Consider the following 15,857-nt stretch of genomic DNA (forward strand, 5'->3'; position numbering starts at 1 on the left):
CTTCAAAAAGCAAAAAGCATTTTAAAGAAGCAATCCCAAACATGCACTAAGTGTTCGTATTCGTTAAAAGTTAATGAGCGAACACGAATATGCCATTGTTTGTGTTTGTTCGATTCTTTTACAGGCTTTTATTATTCACATTGATGAATACGTCGGTCTCAATCTCCAGGCTCTGTTGATTTTATTTGTGTTCGCTTGGGTTCGTGAACACATTCATTTCCTTAACGAACGATCACGAACATAAAATCTAGTTCGTTCCGTAAGTGTTGTTCGTGTTCGTTGGGTCACCTCTACACCCTGCTAGTGGCTAGAAACATCATGTGCTGAGCTGCTTCAAAAACCCTGTTTTAAACTTACTGGTTCTTACTCGAGCTAACTAGTCCATCAATGGAAGCCTCACCGGCGATCAGACCATGGCGAACAGCCTTCTTAACCTTACGAGACGAACTACAAAACTCACCAACCACCACCACTCTCATTCACCTTCTCAACACTTTAATATTATCCAAATCTGAAGCCCTAATACCCGCAATACCCAATTTACCAGTCCATGAGGTACAATTAACAGCAAATTAGTTATCTTTTTCATCTGGGTTTTGTAATTGGTTGCATATCTAATGTGGGTTTTGGTTTCTGGTTACAAATTAGTTATTTTTTTTATATGGGTTTTGTTATTGGTTGTATATCTGATGTGGGTTTTGGGTTTAGGTTACAAATTAGTTATCTTTTTGATGGGTTTTGTTAAATTTTAAAGATTTACACCCCTTAATGAGTTGGGTTTTGATTACAGGCTACATCTGATGCATTGTTTGTTGTGGAATTGGCTGGGAGTGTTTTGGGTTCCGGGAGTGATGATGATGCGGTTCGGGTGTTGGTTCGGTTGTCGGGTTTGGTAAGTAATTAGGAATTAAGGAGTGATTTGAGTTAAAAGATTGTAAATTTGTGATAAATGTAGAGTTTAAAGTTTCTTTTTTTTAATAAAAGTAGAGTAATATTTATGAAGATCTCAGTTAGGGTTGTTTGATATTCGAATCGAAACTCGAAAAACTCTAAATTTGATTCGGATTATATTTGAATTTCGAGGTTCGAATTCGGTTTTAGAAAATTTCGAGGTTCGAATTCGGCTTTTCAGTAATTGAATACGAGTTTATGATTTTCAACTCGATTCGAAATTCGAGTCTAAAGAATGCATTCTAATTTCGAAACCACTACAATCTCTTAAGTTTTTTTAAAACAAAAAAATACAAGTCTATAAAGCAAATAGGACTTGTATTTTTTTTGTTTTAAAAAAACTTAAGATTGTAGTGGTTTTGAAATTAGATTTAAATTATGTACCTTTTTTTACTGAATTTGAATTGAGTCCACTTGTATTGGATTTGAATTCCAAACACAAATCAAATTTCGAATTGCTGTTTTTGAATTCGAATTGAAACGGCTTTTTTGAATTCGAATCCAGCTTCAAACTTTCAAAATTCGAATAATTGAAATTCGATTCGTTGTGCACGGTTCGGTTTTTTCGGTTTTGCCAATTGAACTTGATAAATTTGTGCCCAAACAAGGAAAATTGGCCAAAATAATGAATTTTGGTTTAAATCATTAGTCATTATGTTAGTTAATAACTACTTGGTTATTATACATTGGGCTAAAGTATTTGATTACATATATATTAAATTCTTATAACTTACTTAAAATAAAGAATAAAAAATGAAAATCTATGAATTCGGTTTGGTTCAACTTTTTCGGTTTTTATTTCATACAGTTCGGTTTCTACAAAAACATAAAACCAGTCCGGTTCGGTTTTTTTGTTTCGGATCGGCTTTTCAGTTTCTTGCACACCACTACCTTTTATTTTATGAATTTCTTCATGTATGTTGTTTATACCTAATTGCTTTTAGGAAACCAAACGTAGTACACATACATTCATTTGTCAATAACACAATAAGATTGTATTTTCCTCGGTTCAGATCCATAACTTCAGCCGTCTTATTAATTTCAAGATGACATCATCGACTTGGGCTCTTGTACTAAACACCTTTGGAGGAATGGTGGAAACGCTCCTCGGTGCAGCCGGAGTGAAAAGAGATAATGCTGCTGAATTTGAGGCCACAAAGCATCTGTTAGACACCGTTAGGTTTGTTTTTATAAAACCTTGGATATTATTAATGTTAATCTTATAATCTTGAATGTTTCTGCTTAAAACCGCAACTTTCTTTCCAGGTCTCTCGTTGATGTAAATCAAAGAACCATTACTTTATCAGACAATGTACAACTGTTGGAATTTCTTCTCAAAACCGTATCGGTCTCTCAAAATGTTCTAGCTTCATGCTTTTTGGGTAATATTCAGGGCTACCCTCTTGACCATCGGAAGACATATTTTCAGAAAAATAGTTTATGGGAAATTCAGACAACCTCTTTTACCGTGATTAGTGACATTTTCTCAAGAGTCGGGACTTTCTTACCAGCCCGTCATTGGCAATCAACCGTTGATGTATGCATTTTCTATCACATATTCACATAGTTGACAAATTAATATAATTTTTATGTTATGTTATGTTTGGTTATTAAAATGTATATCTTTTCTGTATTAGGTGTTTAGAAATATTATGGATGCATTGGCAAGTAAGGGCCTGCTTGTGGAAAACAATGTAATGGATAGGTAGTCAAAACAAGTCTTTTTTTTTTTTAAATTTATACTTTAATTTTATCTGTAAGTGAAATATTAAATATAATATTGTATTTTTCTGCAGATTTTATACTTCGGTTTTGCAATGCCTGCATTTGGTTTTAATAAATGCAAAAGGATCGGTTCAGGACCATGTAATATATCATCTGGATTTAATTTGAAGTAAATATTATTTTTTACATTCAGGACCATCTGTTAAAATTTAACAAGTTTATGGTTTCTTAAAGGTTGCTGGTTTTGTAGCTGCACTGAGGATGTTCTTTAATTACGGGCTTACTAACAAGCCACAGACTGTCTACAAGGAGTTTAGGACCACAAGCCTTAATTCTCAGTCAGCTGAATCAAATAGCGGTGCATACGTGCCTCCACACGCACGTAAAAAGAATCAATCGAATGATTACATGTCATCTGATTCTGATTTAAGTGATAGCGATGGTTCGGTTAAAGGTACAAGCAATTTCAGGAGCTCTAAAGTTAGAGTGGCTGCAGTAGTTTGCATACAGGTATTATAGTGCTTTTGATGGTGTGAACAAAAATATACGTGTGATAATATCATTGTGTATTTTAAATGACGTTTTATTTCATTTCTGTAAAAGGATCTTTGTCGGTCTGATCCCAAATCATTTACTGCTCAATGGACCATACTTTTGCCTTCTAGTGATGTGCTGCAAGCAAGGTAAAAGATGATGCTTTTATAGTTTTATTATCAAATTTGTAATTTTATATATATATATATATATAGGGTTGGTATCATTTAAGAACTCTAAAAAAGTTAAGAACTCCTAAGAACTCTAAAGTCTAAACAACCAAACATTTTTTTCATATATTAACATTATTTAAGAGTCGTTTTATCAATTTTATATAAAAAAAAGTTTTATTACGTATATAATTTACTATAAAACGATTACAATAAAGTGGCAGGCAAATTTAAATTATTACGTATATTAATCACAAGTTTACATGTGTAAAATTTTTGTACTAACAAATTTACATATGTGTAAAAAAAAAACATATCAATCAATCAATCAATCAATCATACCCAGTAAAGTCCCACCGACAGCAAAGCTATAAGTAGGGTCTGGGGAGGGTGGGATGTAGGCACACCGTACCTCTATCCAAAGGAATAAAGAGGTGGCTTCCAGAGAGACCCTCGGCTCTAAGTACATGTGTATGAAGCAAAATAAAGGAAATCAAAGTTTAACAGTTATATAAAAACTACTACTAATAATAATAATATTAATAATAAGATCACAGTTTAACAACTATATAAAAACTAACAATAATTATAAAAATAATAATATATGTAAGAGAAAGATATGTATAAAAACTAATTTTCAAAATTGTAATCGTAAACATAGATATAAAAAAAATGATAAAACTACACTCAAATGACACTAACATACAAAAAAATTTATAAAAAACGTTTGTTTTCATGGGTTCCTTCAAGTTCTTAAATAATTTATGAGTTCTGTAATGATGCTCATCCTATATATATATATATATGTATGTATAGAGAGAGAGAGAGAAGATGCAATACAATAATTGCTTAACATACAAGAATACTTATATTTCATGAAATCGATCCATGAAATTAATCATTGGTTCACCGAAATAAACAGTTTTGGATCGTTAATCGATCAACTTTTTACTTTTTTCACGAAAACCGTTCTTGAGCGTTTTAGTTTTTGGCTGAGCGTTTTAGGTGTTTTGTTGAGCGTTTTAGTATTTTTGCCTTTGAGCGTCTCGCATACCTATCGTACGTTAAGGCATTATTGTACAGTATCTCGACCCTATATGTGTGTGTGTGTGTATTCCATTTGGTTTGATGATTTGCTACATGACAGGAGGTATGAAGCAAACCTTATGACATGTTTGCTATTTGATCCATATCTCAAGGTATTAATGTTGGTTTTTTAAATTTATATTCTTATTATGTTTCTGATATCAATCATAATTTTTCAGGCACGTATTGCATCTGCATCTACTTTGGCGACCATGTTAGAGGGGCCTGCATCTGTTTTTCTCCAGGTGGCGGAATACAAGGAATCTACAAAACTGGGATCTTTTACCGCTCTTTCCAGTTCTCTTGGTCAGATTTTAATGCAGCTTCACACAGGTAAAATGACTCTTTTGCCCTCACGGTTTGGTTTTCAAGTTTCTATACTTCTGGTTCTTTGTTGTTGTTTTCTTGTAGGTATCCTGTATTTAATCAAAAATGAAAAGAATAGCGGATTCCTTACCTCCTTGTTCAAGATTCTCACACTTCTAATCTCATGTACACCGTATGCATTCTTTTCGTTTCTACTTCACGGTTCTGTAAGTATGATTAGCAGCTAACATTTACTATATTATATTATTATTAACAGATACTCAAGAATGCCCGATGAGTTGTTGCTTACGGTTATCGTAAACCTTCACCAGAGGATAATTGAGGGATTTTCTATTCATAATGATCAATCTGGATTACTGGTCAGTGTTCTATTGTCACGTAATTTGCATTTTGTTTTGTAAAAGACGGTACTTTGTTTTGATTCAGGTTTATAAACAAAATTGTTGCAGGCGGCTTTAAGTTGCTTGACAGACGCGTTATCTGTCTCGCCTTCTTCTATCAAAGTGAATGAAATGTTTGTGACAGAAATATCTAAAGGTAGATATCATAATTTCGTTATCATATATATATATATAGGGTAAGGATCCTAAGAGAACCATTTGAAAATTGAGAACCATTTTGGACCACTAAGAAAACCTCTAAAAAAATATTTTAAAAAAATTATAAAACAAAAAATTTTTTTTTAAAAAAGTAAAAAAAACCAAAATTCTTATATTTCATTCCAGTTTCATAAAAAATAAAAAACTTCGTGTTATACACATGTGTATAACTTCATTTAATCTCTAGTTACGTAATGTACACATATGTACATTATTATTTACCTTAAATTGTACACATGTGTATAAAAAAACATGTATGTACATATTATACATATATGTATAATTTAGCTAAACCGAGACGTTTTTTTATATGAAACTGGAATGATAAATAAAAATTTTGTTTTTTTTTTACTTTTTTTTTATTTTTGCGTTTTTTGTTTTATGATTTTTTTTTTGGGTTTTTTGTGGTCCAAAATGGTTCTCAAAGTTCTCAATTTCAAAATATTTCTCACATGATCCCAATCCTATATATATATATATATTAGTCAATATTTCCTAATAAGTATCCTGTTCCAGGTCTTAACCATGATAGAGCATGTTCGGGTCTTATTTCCACCTTGCTTCATTATTCTCAGCCAGCTACAAGCCCGACAGTTAGCCTCGAGGCTCTGCAGGTGATGCTGCATTTATTATAATTCATATAGTTATTTCAGTTTATTGCAATCAAGCACATATTTAAAATATAATTTATACTATTTTTGTATCAGGTTCTTAAAGCTGTGGCACATAATTACCCGAACATAATGGTTCTATGCTGGAAACAGTTCTCGTCTATCATCTGTGACTTTTTAGATCCTCCTGGCCCGTCAAGGGCAGGGCCAGTAAATTCCGGGACAACTGGCGAAAAAGTTTTAACCAGTGCAATCAAGGTGAAGTTTTTTTTTATTTTTTAAATCTTGGCTAAACTATTTTGTTACTAACACAATCATGTGTTTCAGCTGCTAGATGAATGTCTCCGCGCTATATCTGGATTTAAAGGAACCGAAGATCTTTCTGATGATAAATTACTTAACTGTCCTTTTACATATGATTACATCAAAGTTAAAACTATATCATCAGCTCCATCGTATGTACTGGAGGGACAAACAGTGGCTAGTGATGATAATAATAATCCAGTAGGTCCGTCTGGCAGCCAGCAATGGTGTGAAGCTATCGATAGACAATTGTCATCGACTCTGTTTCATAGTTCAGCCATGGTTCGTTATTTTATAATTTTTTAAATATTATATGTTTATAGATGTACATCTTTTATTTATGTTCTGATTTCATTCATTTTGAAAGGTGAGGGCTGCGTCAGTGACGTGTTTTGCAGGCATAACATCTAGTGTTTTCTATTCACTTTCAGATGACAAACAGGATCGGATTATCACTTATTCTGTAAGATTCTAATAAAGTTATCTTATTTAAAAACCTTTAATATTAGTATATAACTATTTTTGTTGGTTAAAATAATCAATCAATCAATCATGCCCAGTAAAATCCCACCGACAGCAAAGCTATAAGTAGGGTCTGGGGAGGGTGGGATGTAGGCACACCGTACCTCCATCCAAAGGAATGAAGAGGTGGCTTCCAGAGAGACCCTCGGCTCTAAGTACATGTGTATGAAGCAAAATAAAGGAAATCAAAGTTTAACAGTTATATACAAACTACTACTAATTATAATAATATTAATAATAAGATCACAGTTTAACAGCTATATAAAAGCTAATAATAATTATAATAATAATAATATATGTAAGGGAAATACCATTATGGTATGCGACCTAAATAAGTTAAGTCTAAGTCCTAAGGTATTCAATTCTCTCTAAAAATCCTTAACTTTAATTCTACTTCTCCACGAATTCCTATCCTCAACCATGTCCTCGGAGAGGTTTAGGTCTATCAAATCATGCCTAACCCTCTCATCCCAAGTCAATTTCGGTCGTCCTCTACCCCTCCTCCCCTCTATAGTAATGTTTTCTACGGATCTAACAGGATTCGTCGTCTGTCTTCTCTTTACATGTCCAAACCATCTCAATCTCCACTCTCTTATCTTGTCTGCTATGTTCGCCACCCCTAATCTCTCGCGAAACACAACGTTTCTTATTCGGTCTAGCCTTGTGTGCCCACACATCCAACGTAGCATTCTCATTTCTGCTACCTCCATCTTCCGCACTTGTGCCTTCTTGATGGCCCAACACTCTGATCCATATAGCATTGCAGGTCTAACTGCCACCCTATAGAATTTTCCCTTTAGTTTAGTCGGGAAACTCTTGTCGCACAATATACCTGTGGCTGCTTTCCATCTACACCATCCTACCTGAACTCGGTGGGTGACATCACTGTCTAATTCCCCATCGCTCTGTACAAATGATCCTAAATACTTGAACTTCGTTACCTGCAGGACCACCTGCCCTTCAATTGTGATCTGTGCGTCTTCATTGTCGTTTATCCCACCAAAATCACAGTGGAGGTACTCCGTCTTAGATCGGCTAATCTTTAAACCTTTTGTCTCTAAGGTTGTTCGCCACTCCTCAAGCCTCATGTTTAGATCTTGTTTTTTCTCAGCAAGTAACACAATATCGTCTGCGAACATCATGCACCACGGGAGAGTCCCCTGAATCGACTTTGACAACTCATCCAAGACTACTGCAAAAAGAAACGGGCTCAACGCTGACCCCTGGTGAAGACCTACCTCTACAGGAAAGAAATCAGTATCCCCCACTGGCGCACGGACACTTGTTTCACTCCTGGTATACATATCCATAATTATCTCTATGTATTTCCTGGGCACTCTTCTACCCTCCAAGCACTCCCAGAGCACCTGTCGTGGGCCTTTTCTAGGTCAATAAACACCATGTGTAGATCACGCTTCTTCTCCCTATACTTTTCCATTAATCTTCTTAGAAGGTGTATTGCCTCTATGGTGGAACGCCCTGGCATGAAGCCAAATTGGTTGACCGTAACCTGAGTTTCTCGTCTAAGTCTACCCTCAATCACTCTTTCCCATAGCTTCATAGTATGACTTAGTAGTTAGATTCCTCGGTAGTTACCACAACATTGGGCGTCTCCTTTGTTCTTATAGATAGGAACTACAACGCTGCTCCTCCATTGGTCTGGCATCTTACCTGATTTGAGAATACTATTGAACAGAGTAGTTAACCACATGACTCCTTCCTCCCCCAGACACTTCCACACCTCGATGGGTATGTTTTCTGGGCCAACCGCCTTAGACCTTCCCATCCTCCTAAGTGCATCCTTCACCTCTTCTCGTGTGATCCGTCGGCAGTAGCAGTTATTCGATTGTTGTCGTTGAAAGTTTGTGTTGTCGTGTTCTTCTTGGAAAGTTTGTTGTCGTTGAAAGTTTGTGTTGTCATCCTTCACCTCTTCTCCCTAAAATAATATGTAGATCAATGCTGCTTCTAATGATGACGTGCCATCAGTAAGATCCGCTGCCTGTCGTGCAATTGGTGTCATTGCATGTTTTCCACAAGCTTTAAAAAGGTAATTTTTTTAAAGATTTTAATATTATCATGTTGGAAATTTGAAGTTTAAAAAATGAATATTGATATCGTCTGATTGTATAGTGTTGAGATCCTTGGCAAGTTTATAAATGCTGCTGAACTCAATAGCCATCATTCTTTAGTCCCGGTAATCTTTTTTTTTTTAATAAATATTTTACATCTTTTTCTTTAGAAAATATATGGTTTTTCATACCTGCCCGTCTTTAGGTTCGAATTGCAGCCTCATGGGCTTTGGCTAACTTATGTGATTCTCTTCGCCATTCTGTCAATAGATCTACCTTAGCAAGGTCGTATGTAGGTGCGTATCAAGTTTTCAGTTGACCATTGACCATTCTTATTTTTTTATAAATTTTTATAAACTAAGTTTATCTATAATGTGATAGATTTGATGGATTGCTCTAAGATGGTTTCTCTATTAATTAATTGTTCTCTGCGGCTTACGAGGGATGGCGATAAGGTAAATAACATAAAAAAAACTGTCCTTTTGTTGTATTTTTCTTCCATATAATTTCCTTCATTTATATAACTAGGATTTAGGACCCTGCACTTCGCGACAAAACAGTTAAATCGAGCAAAAAAACATAACTAAAAATGTTAAAGCATAAACTCGCTGCAAGTCGACGCAAAGTTAGTCTGTATCAAGTTACGACATTGAAACTTGTAAAGAAGATGGTTGTAGTGAAAGTAATGTTTATTACTTGAAGGTGTGTGAAATACATAAACAACTACATCTATTTATACACAAATAAACCCTAGCTATCAACCCATAAAAGGCCCATGGGCTTTAGCCAACTATATGGGCTAAAACCCTAATTATAACTAAATACAACTAACACTCCTCCTCAAGTTGGAGCATAGATGTTAATCATGCCCAACTTGTTACAAATAAAATCTATCTGAGCTTTCCGGAGCGGTTTAGTTAGAATGTCCGCTAGCTGAAAATTTGTCTTCACATGAACTGGTTGAATGGAAGGAGGATCAGTTTGTGTGCCTACTACTCGATCTCTGATAAGGTGGCAGTCGACCTCAATATGTTTTGTTCTCTCATGAAATACTTGATTCTTGGCTATGTGAATGGCTGACTGACTATCACAGTATAACCTCATCAAGTCATTAGAAACAACCCCAAGCTCTCTGAGAAGACGACGAACCCATGTCATCTCTGATGTTACATCTGCCATGGCTCTATACTCTGATTCGGCACTCGACCGGGAAACTGTGTGTTGCTTCTTGCTCTTCCATGATACAAGATTTCCTCCAACAAACACACAATATTCGGTGGTAGATCGTCGAGAAATCAGACAACCTGCCCAATCTGCATCTGAGAACCCTGATATCCGACCATCTCCTTCTTCCGTGAAGGCACCTACACGACAATGACCCTGATCGGAGTATAATATACCCAAGCCAGGTGAGGTCTTAAGATATCTTAAGACACGAAGGGCAGCATCCCAGTGACCGGTGTATGGTGTAGCCATAAATTGGCTCAGAACACTGACAATAAAGGAGATATCCGGTCGTGTGACGGTTAAATAATTAAGTTTACCAACCAACCGTCTGTATCGCTCAGGATCTTTCATTGGTTCTCCTTCCTTTGGGAGGAGTTTCTTTGTAGGAAACATTGGGGTATCAACAGGTTTACAACCCAGTAAGCCACATTCAGTTAACATATCAAGAACATACTTTCGTTGGGAGAGAAGTATTCCTTGTGGAGAGCGGGATACTTCTATGCCAAGGAAATACCTCAATCGACCTAAGTCGCTGACCTGAAACTGAGACTGAAGAAACTGCTTGAGTTCGATAATCCCGACCTCGTCATCACCTGTGATTATAATGTCATCCACATAAACAACTACGATAATCCTCTTTTCTTTCTGGTGTCTAAAGAAGACAGAGTGATCGTAGGCACTCCGAGTCATCCCAAACTGTCCCATAACACTAGAGAATCGACCAAACCATGCCCTGGGAGACTGTTTAAGACCATATAGAGAACGACGTAGTCTGCAAACTTTCGAGGCCTCCTCCTCAACAACGAACCCTGGGGGCTGCTCCATATATACCTCCTCCTCAAGAACACCATTAAGAAAGGCGTTCTTGACATCAAGCTGGCGGAGCGGCCAATGATTAATGGCAGCAAGAGCGATACAAATACGGACAGATGGCATTTTAGCAACCGGAGAGAAGGTTTCATCGTAATCAATGCCATATGCCTGAGAATACCATTTTGCAACCAACCGAGCCTTTAAGCGGTGTAAGGAGCCATCCGGGTGTAGTTTAACCGTAAACACCCAACGAAAACCAACAATACGCTTCCCTTTAGGAAGTGTTTCAAGATCCCATGTATGATTGGACTTTAGAGCCCCAATTTCATCTTCCATAGCCTGTCTCCATCCTGGGTGAGCGAGAGCGCTCGTCACATTATTGGGAATCGGGTAGGAATCAAGGGTAGTGGTGTACGCATGAGATTCAGGAGATAGGTGGGTGTAGGCAACATAGTCCTGAATTGGGTAACGAGTACATTTCCGGGGTTCCTTGCGAAAGGAAATAGGTATATCGGGAAGTGGGGCACCAGGAGGATCATAAACGGGTGTATCAGAGGTTGTTGGATCGGGTAAGGATGTATTAGTGAGAGGTGTGGATTGCTCAGATGTAGACGGAGTATCGGAGGGTAATTCGGGGTCGTGGCCAGGGTGTGAATCAAGAGTCGCTGATGTTTGACCCCTACCCCGCGTAGCATATGTGAAAAGCAGTGGCGGAGATTCTGTCGGTGGATCAGAATCAGTAGAGATTGGATCGGTAAAAGGAATTGACACAGGAATGGTGGGGATGAAGGGAGATGTGGGTATATCGAGGTCGGGAAACGGGTCATAAACAGGAGTGGAACATTCGGGAAAGTAAGGAGACTCGTGAAAAGTGACATCGGCACTGGTAAAGTATCGGTGAAGTGATGGGCTATAGCATCGATACCCTTTTTGAACCCGTGAGTAACCAAGAAAGACACAACGAATGGCTCGAGGATCAAGTTTGATGGTTTTTGGACTATGGTCATGAACATAGGCTACGCAACCAAATACTTTAGGTGCGAGAGGAAATGGATCATCGTTGGGAAATAGTACAGAAAACGGTGTTTTACCATGAAGAACGGTTGAGGGCATGCGGTTAATCAGATATGTGGCAGTGAGAACGGCATCTCCCCAAAAACGATGAGGAACACGTGATTGGATCATGATTGTGCGAGCAACATCCAATATGTGACGATTTTTGCGTTCGGACACACCATTTTGTTGAGATGTATAAGCACACGATGATTCATGAATAATGCCGTTGGTTTTTAAGTATGAAGAAAAGTCGGTGGAAAAATATTCTTTAGCATTATCAGATCGTAAAGTTTTAATGGTGGTGTTAAATTGGTTTTGAACATAAGCATTAAATTCTCGAAATATGGAAAATACCTCACTACGAGATTTCAACAAATAAACCCAAGTAGTGCGAGAATAGTCATCAATAAAGGTAATAAAATATTCAAAACCCAACGTAGATTTGATAGGGCAAGGACCCCATATATCAGAATGCAACAGTTCAAAACAAGAACTGACTCGATTTGGCACCCTAGGGGGATAGGGACGCCTGGTATGTTTACCAAGTTGACACGACTCACAATGAAAATTAAAAGACGAAAGTGGTAAATCTGGTCGCATTTGCCTCAGAACCGCTGTAGAGGGATGACATAACCGACAGTGAGCCTCCCTGACAGCGGAATCACATAAGTTTGCTACAAGATGCGAAAACGGGGATATACGATAGAGACCTCCTGATTCAAAACCAGTACCAATTACCCGATTTGTTCCTAGTTCATGAAAAACGCAGTGAGTTGGGTAAAAGGTCACAGAACAGTTGTTTTGTTTGGTAATCTGACTCACTGAACAAAGACTGGTAGAAAATTTAGGAACAAATAGGATAGAAGACAGTTTTAGGTTTTCCGAGTTACTGATGGATCCTATGCCGAGAACGGGACATGAAGATCCATCGGCAAGACGTACCGGTGAATGGGAAACATTTTGAAGACTAGAAAAAATACCCCGATTCCCAGTCATGTGATGTGTGGCTCCAGAATCAATCACCCATGATAAGTCAAGGCTAGAAGGTTTACCTGAATGTGCCGAGCTGGTTTGAGGATGAGGCAACTGGGAGGTAAGAAACCGTTGAATAAGATCATGCTCCTCTTTAGTAAATGTATACATGTATGTATTTTCGCCCATAGTGATACACGAAACTGAAAATTGACTGTGAACAGTAACAAGTGCGGGTGGAGGGCGGGAACAGATTCCGGCGTAAACAGTTACTCGTCGTGAACAGTTAATCCCGGCAGCGAACAGTAACTTTCCGGCAATGAACAGTGACTTCCGGCGTGAACAGTGTTTCCGCGATGAACAGTGCCGGTGAACAGTGCTCGTCAGAAAAAAAAAGGATTTCGTTACAGGACAGAACAACAAAGCAGGAGCTTGTTTCAGATCTGAAGGCTGCTGGTGACGGCTGGTCAGACTCGGGTTCGGGTCAGATCGCGGCTAGGGTTTGGATCGAGAGCCGTAGCTCTGATACCATGTAAAGAAGATGGTTGTAGTGAAAGTAATGTTTATTACTTGAAGGTGTGTGAAATACATAAACAACTACATCTATTTATACACAAATAAACCCTAGCTATCAACCCATAAAAGGCCCATGGGCTTTAGCCAACTATATGGGCTAAAACCCTAATTATAACTAAATACAACTAACAAAACTAAACAAAAGAAATAAATTGGTCAATGCCAAAATACAACAAATTATCTATGTAGAACCAAAAAACCTGCACGTTGCCGCTGTGAAACCATACAAATTCGGTTAGTATCAGCAATACCAACACAAATTCGTAAACATATATTAGTAAGCCAATAAAAATATTTTAAAGGCGAGCTATCAAACATTGAAACGCGGATATAAAACCGTGCGATGATGGAATATTTTAAATTGTGAAAAAAGTTTCGGTCATTATAAAGACGAACTATATAAAATATGAAAGCAAAGTTTAAGAAAATCGTTTAACCGGCAAACAAAATATGTAAAGCCCACACTTGCCCAAGTTTTGTGTTTAAAAATATAGTTTGTTAAATATTTTAGTTAGTTGTAAAAAATTAAAATAAAGAAAATAAATACCATTATCTTTATTTATGGAATTATGGTTAATGATTTAGTAGTTATAATAATTAATAAAATATTAAAATATTGAATAGTAGATATGTGAGGGGGGAGAAAATCCTCTATTTAATATATATAATAATTTTGTGTTATAATTTATCAGATAAAAGCAAATGCTGTTAGAGCACTCGGTAATTTGTCAAGATTTGTTCCGTGTTCAAGCCAAGATGTTAATGACACGTCTTCAACTTCATTTCTGCAACTAACTCGGGAAGATTCATCTTGGTTGGAAAGAATGGTGCAGGCTTTTCTTTCTTGTGTTACAACCGGGAATGTAAAGGTATATATTTTTAAACCTATTTTACTTGTGTTTTTTTTATTTGGATTATAAATTATTAAGTATGAGCATTATTGAACTAACAGGTACAATGGAATGTTTGTCACGCGTTAAGCAACTTATTTCTTAACGAGACATTAAAACTACAAGATACAGATTGGTAAGAAACTGAAACTTTTTTTATATAATAACTATTTTACTTAAAAATCGTAAAAATATTATTGTTTTTTACTCTTTTTTGCATAGGGCTCCTTCAGTTTTTAGTATTCTTTTACTTCTGCTTCGTGATTCTTCTAATTTCAAGATAAGAATACAAGCTGCAGCTGCATTGGCTACCCTGCCAACAATATTGCGTGAGTTCATATTTCGTAAAACTGTCAAAACCAACCAACCCGAAGCAAATTAGTCGATTCAACGGTTTCATGTTTCTTATTTTTTTTCTTTATATAGATTATGGAAAGTCATACTCGGATGTTGTTCAAGGGGTCCTTCACACGCTCGAAAATCTTGGTTCAGACCGAATGTTTGCTCCTTCAAGTTTCAAATATAGAGTTGCACTTGAAAAGCAGGTTCGGTTTTCGCCCACTTCACACGTCTATAATAATATTAATAAGACACAGGATCAGATACATTTTATTCTTAACATGAAAACAGTGAAAACCAATTTGTTGTTATCATTATGTTTATTTTTATAGGTGTTTGCTGTTATTTTTTGTTCGTATTTGCTAATTTTCGATTATGAGACGTCATAAGTATTTGTTGTTTTATATTTTGTTATTATTAGATTTTTTTCTTTTGCTGTTATAAGTATTTGCTGGTATTATTTTGTTCTTAATTTTTGATTCTTTTGTTGTAATTTTTGGCTGGTATTGTTTCTTACGTTCTCATTTTTTTATAAATTAATATTATTTTCTACGTTCTCATGTTAAGATTAAAATGTACATGAACCTTCCTGATATTAATAATATCTATTAACCTTTTTTCACTTTACTATACATAGTTAACATCAACCATGTTGCACGTGCTCGGGCTTGCTTCGGGATCTATTGATCACCCTATACATGATTTCCTTATTAAGGTAATTTCCAATCTACATTAATCTCTCGAAATGTATCGTCGGGTTTTAACTTTTAAGGCTCTCGATTGTTTGCAGAAAGCGTCGTTTCTTGAAGACTGGCTTAAGGCGTTATGTTCATCTCTCGTGAATCAATTTGAAGCCGAACATGAGTTGGATCAAAAGCACGAGACGAATCGATCCGAAGCTGAACATGACTCCAACTTGAACCAAAAGAAAGAGGTGATTAATAAGGCGATAAAGTCGCTTGTTAAGGTATACGAAGGCAGAAATAATCAAGCCGTGGCTCGAAGGTTTGACAAATTGGCGAACGATATGTTGTAGAATAATACTTATGTTGTACATTAACAAATAGTTACAAAACAAATATTACAT

The 15,857-nt window shown here is 36.4% G+C and overlaps 1 protein-coding gene across 1 annotated transcript; it reads left to right on the forward strand.

Moving 5' to 3' along the window:
* Window positions 1-330: 330 nt before the first annotated feature.
* On the forward strand, window positions 331-15,841 carry LOC143529544 (uncharacterized). The gene is made up of 27 exons (XM_077025316.1): window positions 331-555; window positions 791-892; window positions 1,965-2,131; window positions 2,218-2,488; window positions 2,589-2,656; window positions 2,748-2,817; window positions 2,911-3,186; window positions 3,280-3,359; window positions 4,528-4,579; window positions 4,646-4,799; window positions 4,878-4,965; window positions 5,050-5,152; window positions 5,243-5,330; window positions 5,909-6,006; window positions 6,100-6,261; window positions 6,331-6,588; window positions 6,674-6,769; window positions 8,781-8,875; window positions 8,959-9,022; window positions 9,103-9,193; window positions 9,279-9,352; window positions 14,234-14,410; window positions 14,494-14,567; window positions 14,654-14,760; window positions 14,858-14,976; window positions 15,408-15,485; window positions 15,561-15,841. The coding sequence occupies exons 1-27, from the start codon at window positions 388-390 to the stop codon at window positions 15,804-15,806; spliced, it is 3,426 nt and encodes a 1,141-aa protein (XP_076881431.1). The 5' UTR covers window positions 331-387; the 3' UTR covers window positions 15,807-15,841.
* The last annotated feature ends 16 nt before the right edge of the window (window positions 15,842-15,857 follow it).

The sequence above is a fragment of the Bidens hawaiensis genome, unplaced genomic scaffold, assembly GCF_021521415.1.
Source record: "Bidens hawaiensis isolate Kalapana, Puna unplaced genomic scaffold, B.hawaiensis_p1.1 tig00008566_1, whole genome shotgun sequence".
Classification (NCBI taxonomy): Eukaryota; Viridiplantae; Streptophyta; class Magnoliopsida; order Asterales; family Asteraceae; genus Bidens; species Bidens hawaiensis.

Coding starts and splice junctions, on each gene's coding strand:
- LOC143529544 (XM_077025316.1), top strand. CDS start 388: ATGGAAGCCTCACCGGCGATCAGACCATGGCGAACAGCCTTCTTAACC. Junction 6,770..8,780: donor ATCGGATTATCACTTATTCT/GTAAGATTCTAA, acceptor AATAATATGTAG/ATCAATGCTGCTTCTAATGA. Junction 15,486..15,560: donor TACATGATTTCCTTATTAAG/GTAATTTCCAAT, acceptor GATTGTTTGCAG/AAAGCGTCGTTTCTTGAAGA.